Genomic DNA, 24,414 nt, shown 5'->3' with positions numbered 1-24,414 from the left:
TGGGAAGGGGGAGGGGGGAAGGGGGAGTGGGGGGGGAAATTACGCACACACTTGTGGTCTCTCTTCCTGCTGAAGGTAATCTTACACTAATAACAATCAGAAGACCTAAAAGGAGTCACATGAAAGTGTGTGGTGTGTATGAGGAAGAGAGGAGTAGTTGGAGATTGGAGGCAGGGAAGGGGAGGGGGGGAGGGGGCGGAGTGAGACAAATAGAGAGAGAGAGAGAGAGAGAGAGAGAGAGAGAGAGAGAGAGAGAGAGAGAGGGGGGGGGGGGGGGGGGATGAGACAAACTGAACCGGGTTGAACTAAAGCAGCATTATTTTATTTTCAACAGTACATCTTTTTAACATTGATACAAATTATTTTCAAGCTATCAGTATTTTGGTAAACATAAGAAATTTACTGAAGGGGCTAATATTTTAACAAGATTAAATGCAATCAATGTAAGCAGGTTTTGTCTCTGAGAATTTTAATTTAGTTCAACTACTCATGTTCATCTCTCTTAATTGCATCATCAGTGTAAGTATGAGGCAATAGTGAACTTAAATTTCATTCATTTAATTCTCTCATGTGAAACGTAAAAAGTGTAATTCCTGATAGCCGCATATTGCAGGAATATTTTACATTCTTACAGCAGAATGTTGCTTCAGTCCTCCAAGGGCTGTTGCTGGTAGCAAAAATCTGCTTTGGGTAATGGTGGACTATTCCTCTTTAAGCATCAGCTTCATGTAGCAATACATTCTGCTTCTAATCTCACAGCCTGGCACTTTTGTCATATCTAGTGTTTCTACAACAAATCACAGTCCCATTTTATTTCAAGGATCATGAAACAGGAGTAGAAATTCGGGGGTGTCAATCGGCAGACACTTTTTACACCCTAATTAACACAAATCTTCCAACACCATCTTTCTCGTACAACAGCACTGTGCCAGATGATTTCAAGAACATACTATTTTAATTGAACCACATCCTATGATCACCTGAATTATGCACAAATTTGTTTATTCATAAGGAGACATGAAATACTTACTCTTTCTACAATTTCAATAACCAGTAAATCAATAATCACTGTTAGTATCCAAAAGACAAATGTGTGAGACTGTGAGAGCAGATACTGTTTTGCTACATATTTTTGTTACGATGCTTTGCTTTATGATAGTTACTTCATTGCAGCATGCAGTGCAGCACATGCTTCATAAAAAATGAATGTTTAACAACCATAGGAGTATGCCTACTAACTATAAACATATATATAGTGACATGGCTATTTTCAACACATTATACATACAAGTACAGTGAGGAAATGTAAACTAATTAAAAAGGAAGACACGTATGATATTTGCTGTTTTTTCAATTAAAGAAAAATACTTACACTTTAACACTAATTACAATATGGAAAAAAATACACTTCATGTACGTATGCTTAGCATAACGTTAGTGAGTACTGTTGGCAATCAGAGGGCAATCTTGATAGCAATGTAACGAAATTCTATTTCAGAAACAATATTATATGAACTGCACAGTTTATATTGACTGGATGGAGTAAAGGACTTCCAGATTTTAGCTGATTTATTTCAAGAGGCTACTAAAATGCAGTACTGTGTTCAGACAGCAGAAATCAACTAACTACTGAAACATGGAAGATTGATTTTAAATATATTAACACCATTTGAGCTTATTCATACCTATTGCTACAGAAATGCAACGACTCTAATTTCGAGAGCTCTAAAAACAGCCTTAAGATCTCACACCTGATTTATTATGGTGTTTCAGTGGAATCTACAAACACCCTGTACCATCTAGAATGCACTGGTATGAGATGTTCTGTTAAGCCATCTACATTAGAGAGTGGATTATTATTATTATTATTATTATTATTATTATTATTATTACTATTATTATTGGGCTCACAACAGCTATGCCTTTAGCAATTGTCTTTTAATAATGGGCCGTAAGGTTAATAATTAGAAAATCTCCCACGCAACCAATCCTAGTACATCCCATAATGCAGTCATCTTTTGGCTAAAATGTCTCCAGGTCTATCTGTTACCTCTCACCGCAGCTTTATATTAGGTGTCCTTTTATTAATGCCCTGTAAGTTTTCTAATGACCAGTACAAATGAAGTTTAAAATTAGTTTTCCTCATTGCTACTCTGCTCTAGAATTTATTTCTTCTGCACCTGCTCATGATCTTTTCATCAATTACTTCTTTCTACAAAATCAACATAGAAATTTTCATTTTCTAGGGTTACAGTCATGTAATATCCTACTTTCTGTTCTTCAGATTGTGTTACATAGTGTCTGGTTTCTATTAGAAAGACTTACCTTTGTGTATTTAATCCAACTGACAGAGGCAACTGTACATTGTTGAGACTGACAGAACAGTTATGTTTTTGTTCATTATCTACTAGAACCTGCATGCTTCATAAATTTGACTTCTTTCATATTCGAATAATTTTAAGTAGATAAATCTCCCTAACATTCTATGAATGTAAGGAAATTACTAAGCCATTACATTTTTTGCAACAAATATCTAGCTTTGAATACGAGAACGTTATCTGAGAATTCTCATAATTTTTTCCAAAGTAAAATATTATTGAAAATTCACTCATTTTGTCAGTATTAGTATAGCGACATATGCAGAACTGTAAAGCAGCAGCAAGTATACCACCTTGAAAACAAATTTGCTAAATAACATTCTCTTGTTTTTATTATGCACTTAAATCGCCGATATCTGATGCAAACCAAGTGGTTGCTTTGTCTCCTTATAACATATGGATGATAAAGCAGTCTGGAGTGAAGGTACAAACAAATAAGCACAGGAGCAATGTGCTCATGAAAGTAGGACAATGAGATGATGTGAAGGGAGACACAAACACTGAGGGGGAAATCCCACAGCAGAGACAGAAATAATAATAATAATAATAATAATAATAGGAAACTGTGAGTCTTGTTCTTACACTAAACACAATGTGGAACTGTTTATTAAGAATAACCCAGGCATTTTATTCCATTGTAATAGTAGATGGGATTAGGTTTCAAATGTAGCTCCAGAACAATTCTTTTTCTTTATACAATATTTCTATACTTTCATTTGTATCAACATACTTTCTAAAACAAAGCACTGCAGGAAACATCCAATTACTCACTTTCTAACAATAAGTGAATTAAATAGCTTTAAACATAATTCACTTAACCCTTTTAAGATGGTGCCAGAGACTCACACGGGGACTGGTTATGGTAGTGCACACAGGAGACTGACGCAGTCTCGAAATGCAGTGTTAATGTGCAATGATATCTGCTTGGACAGTAGTACAAAATGGCAGTGGTCTAAGTGTTTTCTCTTGTTAGAGGACAAAAGTTTACACAAATTTTTGAGCACGGGGTAATTCACCACAACTGATTGCCAGGGCACCTTTACTTTCTAAAGAAACATTCAAGTCAGAATATTAACTACATCATAGATTAATAAAATATTGCAATTTCTTTTGCAGGCATAGAATTAATATGATAGTATATCGTAATAAATCCTTTCTACATAAAATTATTGAGTAATACTTCAATCTTCTATAAAAGGGGAATAACAACACATTAAGAAATACATAGCACGATAAAATTCACATGAGAAAAATAATTTCACATGATTAACAGACTTGTAAATATAAAGGGTTGAGATTTGGGGAAAAAGAACTGTAGAACTACATTTTAATCATTCTACAAAAACTCTCTCTTATAACTGTTTACATATTTCACATACACATGCACATGCTTATTAAAACAATGCTTAGACATGCGAAGTCTAAATTATATATTTCAAAACATAAAATACGGACATTTAAAACAGTTATATACAGATGACAAGAGATGATGGTAAACTACAAGCAAACTTTGTTGCAAGCTAATAAAATTTCAGTACCATGATTATTTCAGGTTCATACAAAGTTAAATGTAGTTTCATGCATTCAAGCTAGGCTGGAATCAATTTGTGCAGCCACTAAATCTAATAAAATGTGATTTAGGACACTTAACCATTCCTACAACTAAAAATAATATAAATTAACTTCACTGTGCTAAAACAGTGAAATGTTTTTACATTTCTGTATTCTAACAGTATTGCACACGTCCAAACATTCTTCAGTAGCCTCTCAAACGAAGAACCTGTTTTACGAGGCTCTTATTTTAAATAAAACAATCTTTTTAACATAGTGTTGAAAATTGAACTTAATATTGCTTTGACTCGATGCCTCCTTGCCATTTCTACACAAAATAATTTTTTTGGCTTCTTTAAGGAGTGGGTTCGGCAGATCATAGTATCACACCCATATCAGCAATGAACAAGTAATTAAGAATGCTGTCCATGAGAAAATATCATGAATCTCTATCAATATATTATTTATCATCTACTCCGTCCTTTCTTTTTCTTAAAAAAGAAACAAACAAAGAAGTAGTCCACTGCTTTTCAATAATTACGAGTTTGAAGTGAAATGTGTGTTTTGCTTCTGAGCACATATAATATCAAAAATAATACATTTATCGTTGTACTATTACTCACTGCTAATTAACCATGAACAATTCTATACAGTGATTGCCTAGGTTATGAAGACTTTTCTCGTGACCACCACGCTCAGCATCACCACGTGCTGAGAATGAGACTATGGCTTCGCACGCAGGTCGACCATCCCCATTATGCTGCAGCTGAATGCAGTCCGGGGCTAGCTGTCAAAAGTTCAGAGAATTCAGTTGTACAATCAATATGAACTAAAATTATAAGCATTATTGATATTTTGAATGAAAAATTTAATTTAAATGGAATATGTTAAATTACTGCTGAACACAGAGAAAGGTAACCTTCACCATCTACATCTCCAGACAGCCTGCCACCATATAGTTTACACTGTGTCAAGCATACCTGTTGTTGGTAGAGAATGGACAATAAGCAAGGAACAAATAAAAATTCCTATTACAAGCACCATTAGAAGTCGAGAGTAAATTTAATACATTATGCATATACATTTATATTCCTATTTGGGAAGATTTAATCTGTGGAATGAGATTAAGTGGTGGTTGAAGGGAGAGAGGTAAATAGGGAAGAAAGAAAAAGGAAGGAAAGAACTTGCCATTTTGTGTAGTACTGTAACAGTTCTTACACTGACCCATAGCACACCATCAATAGAAGCTAACCTCAATATATACATGCAGTGCTATCGTTTAACAGAACATTTACTTAACCTAAAAATCTCTTCACTAACTAGTTACAGTAAATTATCACCAATTTCTAAATTAACTTGACACCCAAACTTATTTCTTGATGGTTATGGAACTTTTTAGTGTTGAAAACAATGCATCATTTCTCACTATGATAATGGAAGTTATACATAAGGTTACTGCTTGCTGAAGTAACATACCCATTACTAAGTAACAAAACAATAAAGACACACAACTTGGCACTGCTACATTGTCCCAGTACTCCATGTTGTCCGGTGAGGGCTTGCATCGGATGAAGTGGGGCAGAGGAACATGGGGAAAGGGAGTGGTGGAGTGAAGGGAGGCTGATGGCTCAGACAGAAAGGCAGCAATGTAACAGGTTACAGAATGTGGCACTGGTGAGCCCATGCTGGTGCCTACAGGAGACGCATGGGCATCAAGTGAAGAAGTGTGTTGGGAGGGTATCTAGAACAGAGGAAGTGGAAGAGCCCACAGAGACATCACAGTGGATGTAGGTTAACACACACACACACACACACACACACACACACACACACACACACACACAGATACACCTATTGCCATCCCAATGAACTATCATCAAAGGAGTATCCACTCATTACTCAGTATCAGCCTAGACTGGAACAATTTAACCATATCCTTCGTCAGGCCTTAATTACCTTTATGCCCCGAAATAAGAAATATTCTCATGTCTCTTGAAGACGTGTTCTGCACACACCAAATCTGCGGAATATCCTGGTCGACATACAGGGTGTCACACCTAACTCTACCACCTCTCAAATGCCCGAAACAAAACACAATGTGAAAAATAGAATTGACCAGGAATTCACGAATGTCAGGGACTCACACAATGAGCAAGAATGCACGATCCATAAGTGTAAACATACATAACTTTCAACACCAAGTTAAACTTTTTTAAATGGCACATGTACAATGTTTCTACAGAAATGAAAACTAGAAGTACAATGAGTGACAGCAGACTTGTTTTTGTTATTCTAAAGCTCATGCCATCTGAAATATGTCGACATTCAAGGATTGTGACGCCGCCACAGTTTCTGCCATAATGTGCAGAAAAATGGTTGCCCACAGCAGGCTTCAGGACAGTGGAGGCACCCTGCAGTAAGACAGAAACTATGGCATTGTTTCTGTTATTTACAGACAAAGTGTTCCAGAGCAGTGAAACCAAGTCTGCCGTCACTAATCATACCTCTAGTTTTCTTTTTGGTAGAAAAAACATACATGTGACATTTAAAAAATGCAACTTTGTGTTGAAAGTGATGTTTTTTACTTGCAGGGATTGTGCATCCCTGCCCATTGTGTGATTTTTTTTTTTTTTTTTTTTTTTTGGGTGATGGTGAGGGTGGATGGACCAGTCTTCTGAAAGGTTTGATGTGGCCCACTACAATTTTCTATCCTCGGTCTTTCTTTTCACTACAGAGTAGTGCTTACACCCAATGTCTTCAATTATTTATTGGATATATTCTAATATCTGTCTTCCCCTACATTGTTTGCCCTATATGGATGCCTCAGGAAACACTGAAGTTTTTCTCTAATGTCCTGTTATAAAGTTATGTCTTTTTATCCTTGTTTCCCATGTTTTCCTTCCTTCACCAATTCCTTACCTTATCAATCCACCTAATTCCCAACATCCTTCTGTAGCACCCCATCTTCGATTTTCTTCCTTTCTGATTTTCCCCACAGTTCACAATTCACTTCTATACATGTTCTACCCCAAACATACTTCTCAGAAATTTCTTCCTAATATTAAAGATTACATTTAATACTAGTAGACTTCTTTTGGCCAGGAATAGTCAGCTTTTTTAAAGTCATCCTTGCTGCATTCATCATGTTAACTTTTCATTTCCGTCAGTGCTCCTGTCACTGTGAAAGACTGCATCCATGTAACAACCTTCTTAATCTGAACACTGCATTTTGAACTTCATTTCTTATTGTTCCCTTTTGTTTTCGAACATACTGTTTATTATCCAACTTTCCCCATAGCTTACGCTTATTTTCCTCAGAATTTCAAGTATCTTTGTGCCACACATACTCCCCACCTCTTGCCACACAGGTAGTATCCCGAGAGGTGCAAGATCTATCCTACACACCCATCAGCATATTCTGTTTCAGTCCAGACACAGGCATATACTTCCCTGCAGAGAACTTGTTAATACCGTCTCATAGATAACTTTGCTGTAACTTCTGCACAGCCTTTATGCAGACATGAATGACAATTAGCTGTCCACATGAATGAATTCCCTCCTTAAAATCACTGCAAGAGCCAAGTTGACCACCCAATGGCTTATCACATCACTGGACACACATACTGAACTTAAACAGTAGTTTCACAGACTATGCTATCTGGATCTCCTTCTACCCCTTAATGCCAACTTCTCTGAGTTAAACTGATGGAAATTGCCCTTACAACACATCCTTCAGCAACTCACTTTTCCAAGCCTTTGTCTCCTGTAACCTCTTTTCCATATACACCTCTGTCCCCATCTTCAGCCTCTCTGCATTCCATGAATCTATATCTACCACTTTTTCCCTGCTGTCTCCCTTTCTGCTTTTCTAGATCCTTTCCCCCCTCCAAATGAACTCCACAATTTCATATACCGTACATATACCAAGAAGGGATCACCAGTACCATATTATTTTTCTTGTTACCTTGACGCCTCTCCATCTCAGCTGTAAGCCATCCTTTCCCCCACCCCTTCATGTCCCTCTCACCCAACCCACCTCAACTCACTGAACTCACACCTTAATCTGGCTACAGCCTTAGCACAGTGCAGCCATGTGTGTTTTAACCAGCTAGTTCTTAGGACAGACATCGTTCAAAAGCTTAACAATGATTCCAAGCTTGTTTATGTCCCTGTCAATGCTCAGCACCTCAACCATACAGTGAGAGGTTGTGCTTTTCCATTACTGAAAATTATTGCACAACTCTGGAAAAAAAATCGGAGTTCATTACTGAAAACTTAGGAAGCAGACTTCTTACTAAAGTCAGAATACAACTGCCAATATTGGCTGGGGTGAGTGGCGAAAAGATAAAAATCTGTGGAATGGGCACAGGGGAGACAGACAGCAGGGGAGGAGTTAGGGGGAGTCTACTAACTGTGCAGTGTGTAGTTGTGTATGGAGAAAGTGACTGGCATGCAAACAAAAAGATTGGTGGTATGTCAGGGAATGCTAGGTGAAAATATTACAGGTGTAAGTATAGGAATAGGAACGGAATAAGAGAAGGATATGAACTTCGGGGCGTAGAAAACCAAATGGAAGTGTGTGGCACCAGCATTAGGGTACGAGCATCAAATATGGCAGAAACACATACACGGAAGAGGGTTTAATGGAGTAGCCAGGGGAAATCACTTTGATAAAGGTGATTGTAACAATGGCTGAAATGATGGCCTGTAGAATATGATGGTGTGGTCACATACAAAGTTAAATTTTACTGGCTGATTATTTTGTCACACAAAATAGCTTCAAAACTGATCAGACAATGAGAATCCACAAGAGTATGACCAATCATCTGACTGAAACCACTGAAGGACAATTGTTATGCATGAAATAATCTGTATGAAAATGATCTCTTTGTGGAGAGGGTGCAGATGTGTAAGACAAAATTTGCACCACTTGAAGCAACAGGTGAAAATTGTATACCCTTGTGCCTAAGGCTGCTGCCTTAATTGTATCAGTACTGTGTGTTTGCAATCATTATATAATCAACTCCTTGAGCATAGACTTCAAAGAAGAAAGCTGCTAAAGTATTGTAATGTTCAACTACCTTGCATTCGAAGACCATTATAAAAAAAGAACAATCACATTCCAGAGTGTTATTAAAGATACAATACAACTCTACACATATATTAAACTTCTAAAGGGAAAATAGTGCGCACAGCAACAGTAATCAGAGCTTCCATAATCATCTGGTAAAGTTGCCAAGATACTTCAGGCATTATGGGTAAGATGCAGACAGTTTCCTGAAAACTGAATATGTAACAGATTGGATTACTTTGTATTTTTCCTCTTATTTCACATGGTTATCTGCATGCAATTTTTGCTCAATGTGTTTTCCAATATTGTTGTCAGTTGCATCATAGTGTTATATGAAATATTTTTATTTCTGTCTAACATCCCCCCGCGCCAACACACATACAAACCTATTAGGGTAACGTCAACACTTACAAAAAGAGATTATTTCTGGAAATACAAGGCTTAGATGAAAATCAACATTAATCCTATAGTTGAAAACCATTTTTCAATGCTCTTCCAAATTTCAATACAACACGTAATGGAAGGAAATTGTAAAAAGCATTACACACAAACACATACAGACATGAGAAAACCTCCTCTTCGTTGTTCTTAAACCACACTACAAATAAAATGTCTAATATTTCCTAAATAGTTTTCACTTACTGATGCTGCGTATGTTGGGGTGACTCGAATTGAAATAATCGATGCTCCACTGCAAAATGCAATAGGATTAACAATTACTATCTTAAAAAATGTACTTTCAATAACTTAAGACAATGGCTACTACGTACAACTAACTTCTTTCGAGAAACAAATGCGTGTGTTTGATCTGTTTTTTCTTTACAACTAAGAGACATGTACCGAAATTTCTGCCAAACAGCAAATAAATTTTTTAAATGGTACTGAAGTGATTGACTACTACCACTTTTCTCCACAGAATTCAAGAAGAAAATAGGGTACACTCTATACTTTCAGTTAAGTGAAAGTGGTTCATTTCATAAGTCACTGTGTTACTTCAACATTTTCTAGTGATACAATATGTTTTTGAAGGAAAACATCAAAGTGTGCCTTTGTTCTAAATCACAATTACATGGTACCAGTACATGTTTTTATTTCAGCATGTCTTTGGCACCTTCAGTATAATTTTCGTTTATTTACTGCACATCTACATTGTTTATTCGAACTTAAGTGAATATTTTGTATACCGATGTTACAACAGGATGGAATTTTAATGCACACTGACTGACTGAAAAATGACATGTGCCCAAAAATTATGCATTACAACAGTAATACAGAAAGAAGTAGATGCACCAGTTATCATCACTGATGAGCCAAAACATTATGACCATTGCCCAACGCAAGACTGAATGCTGCCTGGTGGCACTGCACACGTGTGACGCTATAATGAAGTATTTAAGCAGAGCAGAGATGAAGGGAAAATCATTCTGGTGACGATACAGACTGTAAATGGGGAAACCCACTAACACGAGCAACTTGGCCAATGGGCAGATTGTTACAGCCTGGCCCCTGGGAATAAGCATTTTGGAAACAGTAAGGCTTAGTGGCTGTTTGCATGCTACTGTTCTTGGAGTCTATGGAAAGCTGTTAACTGACAGTGAAACCACAAGTAGGTGGCAAGTTGCTGGACATACACATCTCATCATGCAATGTGGAGGCTGGAGGCTTGCACATTCTGTAAACAGGACAGGCAGTGATCTGGAGCATATCTGACGACAGAATATAACACTGCAGCAATTTCGAAGAACACACTATTCAGCGCACATTGTTGGGCATACGGCTCTGCTGCAGAGGACCCCCTGTGTGTTTCAACATTGACCATCAACATCAATGGAGAAGTGTCACCTGATCAGATGAATCACATTTTGTTGGACCAGGTTAATCGTTGAATCCAGATGTACTGTCATCCAGGCGAATGGCTGCTCAAAACATGCACCACACCATGGACACAGGCTAGAGGGGCAAGGGGAGGAGAGGCAATATAATGCTATGGATGAATTAAATTGGGCTTCCATGGCACCCATAGTAGTAATCGAAGGCATCATGACAGCTGTGGACTAAATGAACATTGCAGACCATTTGAAACCCTTCATGCTTCATGTCTTTTCCAACGGCAATGGTATCTCCCAGTAGAGTAACTGTACATGTCAGTAGGACAGAATCATGAGGCACGATAGTGAACTCACGTTGACACCTCTGCCACCAAATTTACTCGATTTGAATCCGATGCAACACATCTGGGATGCTATCAGAAGCCAGTTCCTCATCCACAAAGCATCAGCCCATAATTTTTCAGGAATTATGTGACCTATACATAGACATTTGCTGTCACACATCTCTGAAAACCTAGTAAGAACTTATCTAATTCCTACCATGCTGACTCAATGTGGTATTTTGTCCCAAAGGTTGACTAAAATCTAACATTCTATTAAGCAGGAGGTGCTAATGTCTTGGCTCATCAATGTGTAACCTTAATTTAAACCACAGACATCTAATGATGGAAAGTATTTCCTTGAAAAACATAGCAGCAATAAAAAAAGAAAAAAATATACTGGTGGATGCAGTAAAGCCTTTTTTGTTCACCTGACAATTATTGCTAGTTCACTTCCAGACAGGATTATAAATTAGAAATGATAATGGCATAAACATTTCATTTCCAGTGATAAAATTAGTAATGTGATTGTCAAAACAAAGTGTAGGTGGAAAAACAGAAAAGACTGATATACTTAAATAAATCACACATCAAATATTACTATCATATTAGGCAAAAACTAAATAAAAATATATGGAACAAGGACTAACAGTATATATTTATATTATAGACCAATAATGACTGTTCACTGACTTTTTAAACTGCAACAACCTGGGAGAAAAATAAAAATATAAAAAGAGCTTGGGAGACAAGCAGTTCCTTCCAGAAAAGTAAATGGCACACAAAGAAAAGGAAAAAGATTAAGACAATAAGTGAGAAGGGTGGATGTTAAATGATTCACAATGACACATTGACAGACAGAGAGAATCATGGGAACGTCTCGTTCATGTCATACATAACAGCACACTAAAGAACACTAATCATACATTTGCTTTCTAAGATAATCATCACAACATGAAAAAAACCCTAATGCACGATATGTTTAATGTGTGTGCTGTTTTGACCAATTAATTGCTGACGTTACATGTACACGTTGTAGTTGACACTAAGACTTGCCTTCAGATATTGCGCACCATCAATACACTGACTCCAAGTTGTATAGGATTTTATCGTTTCCTGCAGTACATCTATCCTTTGAAGAAACCCCAAAGAAAAGAGACACATTGATTATGGGCGTGTTTGGAGGGTGAGTGGGCCGGTGGCATTTTGTAACCTTCTGGATACCCAACATTACACAAAAGGCAATATTATCATGTAGGAAAACAAATATAAGTTTGTTAGACAGGTAACTTGCTCCTCCTTATATGAATTCCTTTGTTGCAATCTAGACGCCACAAGCTGAGGAAAAAACAATTTCACAGAATGGGTACATAAAGTTTAGTGGTTACAACACCAGCAGCAAAAATAGGGAAGATCTCCCCTTTTGACACATACAATTCAATTTTTCCTTACAATTTTTTTCGTGTTCACTATGCACAGATATTGCTTCATCTGGAATGGAACATTCTGTTTGTTTATAAACAGCCTTCATATGGAAGTAGGCTTCATCAGGTAACCAGGAATTAATTACAAAAAAAACTCTTCTTTGAATGAATGTTTCACTACATATCTCTTAAGTTTAAATTCTCCCAAATTTATGGGGGGGGGGGGGGGGGGAGGGAGGGAGATGGAGGGAGAGAGAGAGAGAGAGAGAGAGAGAGAGAGATATGAAGAAGAAGAAGAGAGAATTTTGATATTCTTTGGGATATGCATACGGATGAATTATGGAAAGACAATCAGAGTGTAATGAAAATTATCTCCAATTAAGCTTCGAGTCTTGGAGTATGTGTTTGGGTTGGAACTGGGGGAGGTTGTGGTAGTGAAGGGAGAGGGGGTGACATATCAAAGCAAGTATATACAACTCTGTCATGGTTTAACATAAGGAAAAATTACTGTAACAGACTGCAAAATAAATTATTAGAATTTTCTGCTCTAAAACTGTCATGCAATGTCTACTATTTGAAACAGTAGAGCCAAGTTGGTTACAATTCTGCGTCACACAGGCAATCACGCAGAAATGTTCCAGGAAGCGAATTCCATCCCTTCACCAGACCTGTAAGTCAGCTGCAATGTTTGCAGGGTAAGTCAATCTTCCCTCAATAAATTAACCCAAATAGAAAACCACTTTTCACTAATAGCTGTGTCTTGAATTTGTGCTCATCTTAGTATCACAAGCTGCACTTCTTTACCAGACATTTAAATTCTCCTTGACCAAATAAAAAGCACCATATAATTCCAAATAGCAAATAAATAAACATGCTGTTATACTATATCTGAAAATGAGAAACTAGAATAAACAACATTTATGAAACTAAAATTCTGCAAGTGAGCTACCCTTGCAACATTCACTACAAAACAGAAGGTTTCAACCAAACATTTTTTTAGACTGTAACTACTAACAACACTAAGATCTAGAAGATGAAAACTGTTGCCTGTATTTCCTGACAAAATCACTTCTTCAATTAAGAAAGGCTTTAAAAGACATCACAGCTGTTAAAAACCCCAGTTTTAGTCATTTCTGACCATCGTTATTGAGTATCATTCCTCAGCACTGTCATGTACAAATCAAGTTAAAGAGTCCATTCTTTTTTGTTTTAGCATGTAACCAGTGAGTGTCTGTACAACATTACAAAAGGTAAATGCACATCAATAAAGTGATCACCACAGCATGTTCAAAAGACTTTCAAATATTTAACTGAACACCCATGTTTCCATCAGACATTTAAAACGAGAAGAGCACCACTCTTCAGCTATGTAGCACTGCTTGGGTATACAAATCTGTGAGCATTCAAGCTGCTCTTCCCCTGTTAGTCCTATTTGGTACAGGTCCCAATACTTGAGCAGTATTCTAGAATGGGTCACGCAAGTGATTTGTAAGCAATCTCCTTTGTAGATTGATTGCACTTCCCCAGTATTCTACCAATAAATCGAAGTCTACCACCTGCTCTATCTACAACTGAGCATATATGATGATTTCATTTCATTTCCCTATGATGTGTTACACCCAGGTATTTGTACGAGTTGATCAATTCCAACTGTGACTCATTGATTGTAGTCATAGGAGACTACTTTTTTTCTTTCTATTAAGTGCATAATTTTACATTCCTGAACATCTGAAGCAAGCTGCCAATCTCTGCATATTATATATTGCAGAAATCTGAAACTGTGTGTTATGTAGAACAGTGAATGTTCTGCTCAGTTAATTAAAAGCTCTTACACAATGGATTTATTAGCTCACAATGATACAATTATATCAATGTTTGCTTTTGTAACTTTTATTCTTGGAGAAATTTTGACTGTGATTTGAACAGCAGCAACCTAATGTTCTCATTATCATCATTCAACATCATTATAGTCTAGGTAGACATTCACTGGAAAAATTTCAGCAAGCTGAAGTAAATAAAGACAGTAAAAACTGACCTTTCCATCAGTTCTCAAGATCACAGAAGCAGTAGTTTTCATTTCATTTCCCTCACAGATTTTCCATGCAATGTTACACTTTCATACAAATTTGAGATTTAGTTTAAAAACTTCATTGATAGAACTTGTTCTTCAAGTGTTTACTAATAATTATTAAATTTCAGTCCATGGAATTGATGAGTTTCACTCTCCTTGATGGTGGTTTTTTTTTTTATCTCTATGCCATTGTTTACATTATTTCTTAAGTCACCTTTACATTATGACATGTCAAATTTTACTAATGCAATTGCAAGTTGATTATCTGACATATTTCTTCAACAAGATGTGTATTCGGTTTCCAAACTCTCTCCTTTTTCCCCCCACTATCAAAGACAAGTCTAGCAAATAATACTTATTTTTTGGTATTATTACCTCATTCATTTAGTGAATATGAAGCAAATTTCTTATTTCCCTTTCTTATGCAATGCTGATCCACCACCATACTTAATAACAGTTCATAATGCTAGAAGATCACAAGCCTTTACAGCCATGGCATTACAGTACTTCTCTTAGTCTACATCACACTCCTGTTACGATTAATGAATCACCCAAAGCAACCATTAAATTTAAAGGTTAGTTTGAACACCATTATGCTGCATTAGGCATAATTACTATTAAAAGTCTTGCACATAGTAAGATGTAACATAATCTGAACATCGTTTATCTTTGTATTTTTTTTCCCCTTCTGAGAGTGCCAGGAAAAACTGACAGCAAATGCAGACCAAATTCTGAATGTTTGGATTCAATGCTTAGAATCTAACAAATCAAATAACCGGCCCACACTATTAAGAGTTAAGAACCACAGCCTTCACGACCTGCATCTGCCTCTAGCTGTCCCTGGTACAGTCACCCACAACTCTAAGCCTGACCTTAGTCAGGCCACACTGCCTCTTACCTCAAAGTATTTATGATTTCCATTGCTGGCATTGGGGCTCCTGCTTCCAACAAATTGTGCCACTCAGCACCACTGATTGTCTTGCCTGGATGTAAGGTCTGTAGCTTACCGTAATTACCATGCTGTCTACTCTGGTAACTCCCCCACACACACTCCCTTCCCCCTCACTTCCTTCTAAGCCCAATGAACACCACTTAGTTAAAGGTACGAACTACAATTATGTTGTTATCAAAGAATTTTTGTTAAGTGCGTCAGGAGATGCGTGCAACAGCTTTCGTCTTCAATCAGAAAAACCATATTACAATCACTGGACAGAATAAATTTCCTTTGTAGGTGTCTTGCAGTATCTATTAAAATACATGTTACGCTTTGGATGAAAATTTAGGCCAGGTGAGATTTAGTTTCAGATCCTCATATTCCCCGAGTGTAAATCAGCTGTTCAGAATAGTGTGTAGCGAATTGAACCTTCTCAACAGACGAACTGTGCAGGCTCGGAACCCAAATACAGATATTTGGCTTTTAAGGCCAACCAACACACTACCAACCACATTTGGAAGTAAATGTCAGTGTCAATGAAATTCTCCAACAGCTGTGTAACTTAAGAAGTGTTTCGCACAGATGAATTTAAAACCCAAGCTAGATTCCTCGGCAGCTACAAAGACTTAATTATTTAGGAAGGAACATAAATTTGTTTAATTGCACTTAGAAAAAAGCTAAAGCTGTAGAATTAAGCATTAATGGTCAAACTGATGTTTGAGAAAGCAGTGCCCACTACTAATGGCAAAGGATATCTTTAGCAGTATCAACAGGAACAGTCAACAAAACAAAATGAGGTGATACTGCTCTTTAATAATATTGTTATTTGTCTGCGGATTGTCAGAAAGAAAAGTTTGGGACACAAACACTGATACAGACACAAAAGTTTAGTGAACAAAGCAAACATAGGTGGAAAGTAAAAAGATAATTGGAATGGCAAGAAATCATTAAGATGAGGGGTAATGGAAAACAATAACACTTGAAGAAACATAAAAAGTTCTCAGTTTCCAGTTGCAAATACAATTTAAATCTATCAGGCACACGTTAATATTTCAAATCAATTACAAATAAATAAGATCACCAATATTGGAAGACAATTTCATAAGAATGTAAAGCCTCATTGGCAAAATCACATTTAATCTATGAAAATATAAGGAGACTACTTAGGACAAAGAAAAACATACATTTTGTCCCAATGCTGTCAAGTTGGCAAGTTATGGCAGAAGTGGAAGGCTAACAACAATGACGGAAGAAGTAGCCTTTACAATCATTACATAATTTATTAGTTGCTGTTCATAAAAGGTTGGTTAGTTGTTCCAGATGAACTTGTATAAAAAGCAATCAACTTTACATTGTTGATAAACATACTCAGAATTCCTTCACTACTGCCTATAACAGCTGCTAATGGTTTCCAATGAGGTTTAAATTAATGTTTGTGGAAAGACTGAAATTTCTTTCCTGTTTAGGTCTGTTTCACCCTGGGCCATCTATTCTAAAGTAAACATGAACAAACTAAATAATTAAGTTTACAATTCCATAGTCAAGTCTGGTTACTGCAGAAGCAGACAAAGGAACTTTATTGTGTCCATCTTAAGAAACGCACATGCATGCATTTGAAATGAAACTGATTTTTTTAGTAGTAAATGAACCCCCCCTAACCTCTGGACAGCCAGGAAAGAAGTCGAGTACATGTGCAGCGTTTGCAGAGAAGGGAAGACCTTGCATGATTACCAGCGTCGAATGCGGTGGTGGCTGCACGGCAGGTGGCGGTGCGGCTGCCAGTGACGGCACTGGGCCGGCATAATACGATGTGGGACTGACAGGTGGCGAGGGGTACGGCCAGTAGATGATATGCGGGTACGGCGCAGCTGCAGCGAAAGCGTGCCGGGGAGCCAGCCCCGGAGGCGGAGCACCGTGTGCATGTGGTGCCAGTGTTGCCGCAGGTATCAGCTGAGCAGGGCCCGCTGGGCCAAAGGCTGCCGCAAAAGCTGCAGGACCAAATGGTGGTGGAGCCACGATTGTCCCACCTGTCAGAAAAAGCTATCACTATTCTGCATATAACTATAACTGAAAAATAATGATAATGGTAAAAACATTAGGTACTAGATACAACTAAAGTCATTGCTTGATATTCGCCACTGTGTAAAATGGAGCATCAGCTTTCAAAATGCTGAAGTGGAAACAGAGTACTCCAACATAAAATATCAGATGTTAAATCGCTTGGTTTTGAATATTTTCAGAAGTTCAATAAAGAGAAAGAATGGTTTATAGCAATTTCTACTTTACCATCTTTCTGTTATCTTTTCCTGTAGCTCTCACTACATCAACAGGAGAAAAATTTCTGATACACAGCAATGTTTTTGCCACTCTCATTTAGGCATTTATTTACATTTCAGTAGTTGTACACTGAAAGTACTCTTCTGTCCTGAATGACATTCCTAACTTACTTCTTACACAAAATATACATTGCAGAAAGCAAAGAACACTCCTGTTAACCCATATGCTGTAGTAGTGTTATGCCTGAGAGAAATTGGCTATTGTCAGAATTAATTTCCTTAGGAAATTATATGCAAATAAACAACACCAATTCCATGAGGACCAAACCTCTGCAATGAAAAGTACACTTTAAAAAAGAAAAACACACATTTTAAAAAAAGAAAGAGAGAGAGAGAGAGAGAGAGAGAGAGAGAGTGTGTGTGTGTGTGTGTGTGTGTGTGTGTGTGTGTGTGTGTGTGTGTGTGCCTGCGTGCACGCGCTGCTCATACCATTATCTGTCACGTGTTTATGGCCTCACAGAATACGAGAATGCGAAATACATTTACAAACCCTCTGATAAACTGTTCAACATGTAGGAAGGGGAATGCTGTGGCACATAAAATAATATTGTGATGAATCACACACAATTTGCGTTAAGTATGCCTATTGAATGAATTTGCTCTACTGACGTATTTCCGGGAAGTATTTAGAAACACTTTCCTGCAACCATCGGTATAAAACATTAGTTTCAGACTTTCAGAAATGTTTGTTACTGCATACTGCAGTATCTCCCAGCATACGGAAACTTACATTCAGGTCCTCATAAAATAGCAATTAAAAAAAGGTAATAATAATAATGATGATGATGATGCAATGGTTAAGTTTACATTTGGTGTCCAAAATCTTACTAGTATGCAACAAAGCTGCCCAACTAATGCAAAGGGAAAAAACTGTTTCCTGCAAATTCTTTATTTGGCCAATAGCCATTTTCTTACAATATGTACAGTTGTTTCAACCCTAAATTTCAAATAATCTGCAATTAATTACCTTTAGGACATGCTGCACTACATATTCATATTGAATTCATCTTTTACAAATCCTCGTCAAAGTCTGATGGGATGGGGGCAAGTTACAATTTGTTAAGTAGATCCAACTGACTATCTGGTATCTGATTTATCAATAGACAAGCCCACCATGCAAAACCAAAGTAAAGGAAATCTTTCTCCTTTATCACACAAATTCTCAAGCATTTTGTTTGATGTTTGAAGACAACACTTCAGTAATTATTACTTTTGAAACACTACTAGCACAAAAAAAGCTATACAAAATTCCTAGTGAATTTGTTGAATAAGAGAGTTATATGAACACTATTACTTTTGAAAACTACTTTGAATTTACTTTTCTTTAGTGTTCTGGGTTTAAATATTCTCTCACATGAGTGTCAAGCATGTTGAACCTTACTTGCCTACAGTGTGATGTATTTCAGTAATCTTAAAGGTTACCAATACCAATATGAGACTTCTCATTATCACATTAAAGTATTCTGGAAATTTCTAAAGCAGTTAGTTATGCAACATGGCGCGCGCGCGCACGCACACACACGCGCACACACACACACACACACACACACACACACACACACACACACACAGAGAGAGAGAGAGAGAGAGAGAGAGAGAGAGAGAGAGAGAGAGAATGAATATTAGATGCACGTAAGCACATTAATTTGAAATATTAATTTAGGCTGCATATTTTATATCAAATGTCCCACACCCAATTTTATAAGCAGCTAAAGCTGAAACTGTTTATCAGTATAGGTTGAGTGTTCTGTAATATACTGAACTGTGGCAGTTTCCACACCATTTTACTTCACATAAATAGGATTTTAACAGTTCAACAAGACGTCTGTGGACTTACCAGAATTAGCAGTAATTATGTATGTGTGCTTTTATGTTCATTTTGACCAATCTCTGACCTTGGAGTGGGGATGGTTCAGTCTGTTACTGTTACTGTGAGGCCAGTCCAGTATAATAAGTTCTAGTCAACAATTCAAACTATTTACATAACAGAACTAAGTGTAAATCAACAAAGGGGCATTACTTCACTTCAGTGTTACCTTATAGTATGGGTCCCTCACAATATAAAGTCTGAGTGATCTGCCTTGCCTTTCCAACTTTTCCCAGTCGATCTTCCTTTCCACCATGCTTTTAAGAACTTTGCTTACTGAGCTAAGTACTGAACAGCCATTGCTTCATTGTAACTGTATTAGCTATACTTATTGCATCATTCAATTTTTTTTTTTTTTTTTTTTTTTTATTTGTGCACAGAGTGCCTGACTGACTTTCCCTTTCTGTCTACACAACACAGTGCAAACATTGTTCTTGGCCACTCATTGGTGTGATTTTAAATTATCATTTTAATAACTGTAGACCTCATTTTTCTCTCTATTTGCTTATGCTCAGCACTGGATACATCCAACTTGGAGGAGGGTTTGTCCTGCTAGAAATGTATCACATTACTGTTATTTCATCAACAGGTTTTTTTTTCCTTTTTCTTTTTCTTTTGCAAAAGCTTTGAGGTATGATTGGGTACATAGTATTTATAATTTTTAAATTTCCATTTACTGACACAATTCATCTTACATCATAACTGCATTACTTGGCATACTGACACTTTTCAGATAGTAATTTCCTGAGGGCGTAACAAATAGTTAGGTGTTTTAATTATATTTGTCAGAATTTTTTTAACTTAAAGGAAATCAACATTATTATATTTGGTAATGCTTTCAATCTGTTTGCCAACTCCGATATAAACAAAAGATACTATGTAAGATACAGTAATATTTAATCATTCTATCAGGGGGCAGGAAAGGGGGTGAAAGTAACGGTTTCACTAACAATAGCAAGAACTTCAGTTGTCATTTTCAGCACAGCTAATTACAAGTACTGCTACCCCCCCCCCCCAAAGACGGTATGCTACACCTGTGTGAACTGCTTCTCAAACTAAGGAAGCAACTGGCAGTAAGTTCCAGGTAAATAAAATGATAATGTAAAACCAGACAATGCAATAAAGTGAAAAACCCATCTAGCCAATACCAGTGGTGAAACGCATCTGGTTGGGCAAACATATCTATATTTCGCAAAACGCTGCCACAATATTCATCATACCAAAAATTTCAAACCCAAACAGTAATGTGGGGGCATTAACTATAACAAATTATTATAAATCAACCTATTTGTAAAGCATTATAAAAGGGCACAAAGAAAAAAAGGGTTGTCGCACAACCATGAGAAATTAACTGTGTATTTTCAACAGTACCAATACCTCTTACAGTCTCTCATGCACATTACAGTTTGCAAATGGATCCACAAACCACACAGTAAATTACTGGGAAAGCCTCAGGATACAAAATGCAACCATTCATGTAAGAATTGCCTGCAATGGTTTGGAGTTTCTTTAAGAATTAATCCCATAAGTTGGCATGCTCACATCACCTTCCTACACCAGACAAAAATATAATAATGGTATATATCAGTTTGATGTAATCTTAGGGATAGAGAAAAATGAGCAGGTGCATTACTTACAAGACTAGAGTGTAACACCATTAAATGTTTTACATAAGATGAAGTACCACCTGGTGTGTGACACAGAACCAGGATCGTGTACAGCAAAATCCTCTCAGCAGCTTCCATCTTTAATTGCAGTGGAAATAACATGGGAAATTGTTGGTCCTTACTAAGTATATTTCTTTCTATTCTTGAAATCTGACAACCATTATTCTAGAAGCTAATCACAGGACATTTTTCGCAGTCACTCAGTTTTCCACCGACATGTGGTCTCAAAGTTTTCAGACCTGTTGATGTTGATCCACATCCACCATTTAGGTAATGAAACAGATGATTAAATTCTCATTAATGATTTCCCCAAATGTACATCTGTTCTGTGAATCAGATCATTTTTTCAGCCTGTATGAACTGTTGTGCCATCACACCCTGTGGTAAATAATTTTCAAGAGAAATACCACAACCAGTCAGAAATAAACTAATAAAAATTACATCAGAACTTCCAGAAATAAGAGTAACATGGCTGATGAAAACTGTACTAGGTTCTTGAATTACGCAGTGATGCTCTTCTTATTAGTAATTTCAAGTGCCAAGTTATACCTCTCCTCCGAACACCAGCTAATCATGTCCTCACCAGTAGGAAACTAGTTGGTTGGAAACTCTCTAGCTACACCAAATATAGGGCAATCAAATAGTCATCTTGTGATGATTTTTTCTAGCTGAAGTCAAAGTTTATCAACACACTGTCACAAAATAACACAAAAATTATAACTGCTTGATAATACATGTTAATTTTGTTGATAACTGTAAGAGTGATTAAAGGACACATTGAACACAGAGAACAAGAGCTGAATGTCAGAAAAATGGCACAGAGTGATGGGGAGAGAAGATAGGTGAGTGGCAATGGCTTGGCTTAAGTGTTCTCCCAGTATTTAGTTAAAGGTGACAGCTGTTGCATGAGTAGAAGATCTTGAGCAATTTAAACCATTCTTTTTTATAATTCTTTAATCAAGTAGAGGTATTACATTTGCACCATGGCACGTTGTGTACTATACAAAATTAACTCAGTAAAAATGTGGTTTCTTAAACATTTAGACCAACTGTGAGTGCGTGCATGACTGGAATATATGAATCAATCTGCTCTCTTTATTCCCCTTTTTTATGGCCCTAACGTCTACAGTCGCATGATTTGAAAGAAAAATTCAAATTCTTCCACTCACCCTAATGTTTTGTTGTCATAGGCACAGCACAAGATACTGTGATAAATATGCTGCACTTAATGAATCAATCTGCTTTCTTTATTCCCCTTTTCTATGGCCCTAACGTCTACAGTCGCATGATTTGAAAGAAAAATTCAAATTCTTCCACTCACCCTAATGTTTTGTTGTCATAGGCACGGCACAAGATACTGTGATAAATATGCTGCACTTATTCAATTCTTATATAATTCACAGTGTGGACCTTTCTTAGTGTGTTAAATAAACAAGCACTGTAAACCTTGCACATATCAACTGCAAAGGTGTGAAGTTCATATTTAAAATGAAAAAAGTGCAGTACTTAAGCAGGTTGTACCAACATATATAACATAATAATGGCCGGAGGCAAAATCAGATAATCATTAATAAAGAGAAAAGACTAGACAGCAAACTTAATCATTAAGAAAATTACAGCAGCTAGAGTGTCATAATTTATAAAATTATCAGTTGAAAAAAAATCAAAATAAAACTACAGAGATAATGATGTGGTTTGAAGCTCATTCTTCAGTATTACAGGAACAATTTATATTAGTCAATGCTGCAGAAATTGAGATTCAAATCATGTTCTATGTTATGTTTCTCGATGATGGGGATTCAAGATTTTCTAATCATTTATGCGTGTCTATCTATTTCTTCCAGTATGGTAACAGGACCGGGTAGGGAGGATCCAAATAGCAGTAGTGTACTAAGCAAGCATTCAGCTCCCTCATGTCACATTCTAGAGCACATTCAGCAGCTGGCTAAGGGGTGCACCGAAGATGGCCAGTTCTGTGCCCACCGATGTACTCTGTTAGCTTAGTTATGGAATTCATTTAGGACTACCGGCCAGTTTTAGTACATTTTTGAAATGTTAGTTCCTTTTTCAAGTACACAAACAGATGTTGGTATGTCCTAGTATGTATATAACAAAAGTCACATGCCTTGAACAAATACACAGAGCATGATCATCAACATGCATATCCTTAGAATGAAAAGCCAGAAACCATGCTCACATACTTGCTTACAGAATACCCACACATGGCTCTAGATTAGATTTATGACGAGGAAGTAAATTCATCCATTTATGTACTTGGAAAAGCTCAAAACTGGCTGGTAATGTTAGATAAAAAAAAAACTCATTTTAACTGAACAGCCTGGTAGAGCGACATCTTTCTTTCTTTCTTTCTTTCTTTCTTTCTTTCTTTCAATTTGTGATTGTGTCTTGATGTTACACATGTTTCAATTTTGGAAAAATTTATTGGAGTTATTAAAATTGAGGAGTGGTGTTTTAAGACATGAACAATTTATCAAATCTGTTGTAACGATCAATTAATAACCTCTGTGTGTTCTCCTTTTCTTTGTAATGTATAGGGCCAGTCGTTTTCCTGTTGTGCTTGTGAGCAGGTGATTTGTAAGCATGATTGCAAAATACACAGTTGGTTATTGTCAAAATGTGACTTTAGTGTTTTTGGTCTGGGAATACCAGCACCAGACTTTAGCTCTCACAACAATGATATATTTTATTAATAATAATTGCAGACAGTTCTTTAAATCCAAACCATTAGCACGCAAAGATAGACAAAAGCATGTAATAGATGTGCAGGATGTTTAATAGCTCCCACAAGGACACACATTATTATTCTGCAGAGGTACTAAAGAACCCCTGCAAACAAAAATCTTTGACAAACATGTATTATAATCACGGAAAAAGTTAACATTATATGCAAAACTGTCATCCTGCACACCCTAAAGCACACAATACAGCCATAAAAGTACACAGTA

The 24,414-nt window shown here is 36.8% G+C and overlaps 1 protein-coding gene across 4 annotated transcripts in view; it reads right to left on the bottom strand.

Moving 5' to 3' along the window:
* Positions 1–300: 300 nt before the first annotated feature.
* LOC126416387 (RNA-binding protein fusilli) overlaps positions 301–24,414 on the bottom strand; it is a 489,380-nt gene continuing 465,266 nt past the window's right edge. The window contains exons 13-15 of one of the 4 annotated variants that reach the window (XM_050084075.1): positions 17,238–17,605; positions 9,643–9,691; positions 301–4,716 (exon numbers count right to left, since the gene is read on the bottom strand). In XM_050084075.1, coding sequence (XP_049940032.1) covers positions 4,685–4,716; positions 9,643–9,691; positions 17,238–17,605 — 449 coding nt within the window. In that variant the 3' untranslated portion in view covers positions 301–4,684. The remainder of the gene's footprint in view (positions 4,717–9,642; positions 9,692–17,237; positions 17,606–24,414) is intronic. The other 3 variants (XM_050084076.1, XM_050084072.1, XM_050084073.1) reach the window with 3 other exon arrangements.

This window comes from Schistocerca serialis, chromosome 8 (genome assembly GCF_023864345.2).
Source record: "Schistocerca serialis cubense isolate TAMUIC-IGC-003099 chromosome 8, iqSchSeri2.2, whole genome shotgun sequence".
NCBI lineage: Eukaryota > Metazoa > Arthropoda > Insecta > Orthoptera > Acrididae > Schistocerca > Schistocerca serialis.
This window is presented reverse-complemented; position numbering and strand designations above follow the sequence as displayed.